The sequence below is a fragment of the Nansenia antarctica genome, assembly GCF_963989245.1.
Source record: "Nansenia antarctica genome assembly, chromosome: 6".
Taxonomy (NCBI): domain Eukaryota; kingdom Metazoa; phylum Chordata; class Actinopteri; order Argentiniformes; family Microstomatidae; genus Nansenia; species Nansenia antarctica.
In genome coordinates this window covers 10,271,155-10,273,654 of record NC_137676.1, presented here as the reverse complement: position 1 = coordinate 10,273,654, position 2,500 = coordinate 10,271,155, and the positions used below count along the sequence as shown (strand labels likewise).

General features: G+C 40.6%; 1 protein-coding gene across 1 annotated transcript in view; it reads right to left on the bottom strand.

Moving 5' to 3' along the window:
- Positions 1-2,500, bottom strand: part of LOC308160265 (complement C3-like) — a gene marked incomplete at its 5' end in the record, with an annotated part of 36,935 nt that overhangs the window by 3,348 nt on the left and 31,087 nt on the right. The window contains one exon of the mRNA XM_080534183.1: positions 2,119-2,211. Coding sequence (XP_080390309.1) covers positions 2,119-2,211 — 93 coding nt within the window. The remainder of the gene's footprint in view (positions 1-2,118; positions 2,212-2,500) is intronic.

The following is a 2,500-nucleotide window of genomic DNA, read 5'->3' as shown; positions in this document are numbered from 1 at the left end:
TTGTGTGATAGATAACTAGATCTTTTGAAAGTGTGATAGATAGATCGATAGATCAATAAAGAAAAGAGTGTAAAAAAAAAAAGTAATTGTCTCAACTTGCATTGCTGTCATCACAGCGGTCTGGCTGGCGTAGTGGTTAAGGCAGCCGGCTGGAGTTCCAAAGGTTGCGTGTTCGAGACTTGACTAAGTGATTCTTTTTTCTTTTTTTTTACATTTAACCGAAGATTTCATGCAAAGGCTTCAAACACCATTGTAATCGTGTCAGTTCTTGTAAATTAGCCTGCACCATCATTTTATAGCCTACATACTTTTTTAGATGAGATTTTAGATTAGATTCAGACAACGAAATGCAGTAAAAAGTGCGTCTGAAGAGGGATTTGAACCACCGATATAAAATGACGAATATATCCTGTGGCAGCGGTCGATACCACTAGGCCATTGTGGCGATATGACGGTTTGTAGCCTGCTGCGGATATCACCACAGTAGTAATAGTCATTTATTAAAATATGAACATATAACAATAACTGGGGCTAGTATGACCTACGCATTTAATCGGTCAGAAATTTCTTGCCAAACCATTTCCCTCGCCTTGTTAATTGCGGCAGTATTGCACTATTTTACATCTTATTTTTCTGTCTTCATAAAAATCAATAATTCGGAATGCTGCGCAAATGTAGTACCCCTGCAGAGTGGAGTATCTTCATTTCGACAGATCGACTCTTCTGGGCTCTTTATGTCTGCGTGCACGCGCCCATATCGAAGATTTGTAAGCCTGTCTTCTGTGAACACTCATCACACAAGGCTGATCCTCCTTCGAGGAATCACCTGAGGCTTGAATTCCAATCTCGAGTTGCCTGAGCCCCGCATTTATTTATATCGCCGCTATACTGATCCACCTTTAGTGGAATGGCCCCCAGCATGCAACTCTTAATCCTCCTGGTTCCTGGTTAAATAATAAAAAAAAATAGCTAAGGTTTGTCCTGGGTTAGAACCTGCTGACATCACAGAGCTAAGGTCTGTCCTGGGTTAGAGCCTGCTGACATCACACCCCTAAGGTTTGTCCTGGGTTAGAGCCTGCTGACATCACAGAGCTAAGGTTTGTCCTGGGTTAGAACTTGCTGACATCACAGAGCTAAGGTTTGTCCTGGGTTAGAGCCTGCTGACATCACAGAGCTAAGGTTTGTCCTGGGTTAGAGCCTGCTGACATCACAGAGCTAAGGTTTGTTCTGGGTTAGAGCCTGCTGACATCACAGAGCTAAGGTTTGTCCTGGGTTAGAGCCTGCTGACATCACAGAGCTAAGGTTTGTCCTGGGTTAGAGCCTGCTGACATCACAGAGCTAAGGTTTGTCCTGGGTTAGAACCTGCTGACATCACAGAGCTAAGGTTTGTCCTGGGTTAGAGCCTGCTGACATCACAGAGCTAAGGTTTGTCCTGGGTTAGAACCTGCTGACATCACAGAGCTAAGGTTTGTCCTGGGTTAGAGCCTGCTGACATCACAGAGCTAAGGTTTGTCCTGGGTTAGAGCCTGCTGACATCACAGAGCTAAGGTTTGTCCTGGGTTAGAGTCTGCTGACATCACAGAGCTAAGGTTTGTCCTGGGTTAAAGCCTGCTGACATCACCGAGCTAAGGTTTGTCCTGGGTTAGAGCCTGCTGACATCACAGAGCTAAGGTTTGTCCTGGGTTAGAGCCTGCTGACATCACAGAGCTAAGGTTTGGCACATGGACATTTTAATACAAGCTCTGCTGTTCTCTGTCTCCTGAGGATAAACCCTACAATTCAATCACTTTACCAGTGTTAGTTCATATACAGTAAGTTGAGGAGCAGTTATTATAACACACAACACATAATAATAATAATAATAATAAAAACAACAATACTAATACTAATAATAATTATTATTATTAGCATCAATATTGTTATTATTATTGTTATTATTATTGTTATTATTATCAATAATATTATTGTTATTATTATTACCATCAATATTGTTATTATTATTACCATCAATATTGTTATTATTATTGTTGTTATTATTATTATTATTATTATAATAAATAATAGTATTGTTATTATAATTATTGTTATTATTATTAATAATAATATTGTTGTTTTTACCTGAAGCGCATGTGCAGATGTGATCTTGTTGGCAGAGTCTGTTCAGGTTTCCACCTGGTCTCTGGGGGTGGTAGAACTTCATACATTTCTTTTCTGCAAAGACAAAGATGGACATAGAGGTGACATAGAGGGACATAGATGGACATAGAGGTGACAGAGATACATAGAGGGACATAGATGGACATAGAGGTGACATAGATGGACATAGATGGACATAGAGGTGACAGAGGGACATAGATGGACATAGATGGACATAGATGGACATAGAGGTGACATAGATGTGAAATAGATGTGACATAGAGGTGACAAAGAGGGACATAGATGGACATAGAGGGACATAGAGGGACATAGATCGACATAGAGGTGACATAGAGGGACATAG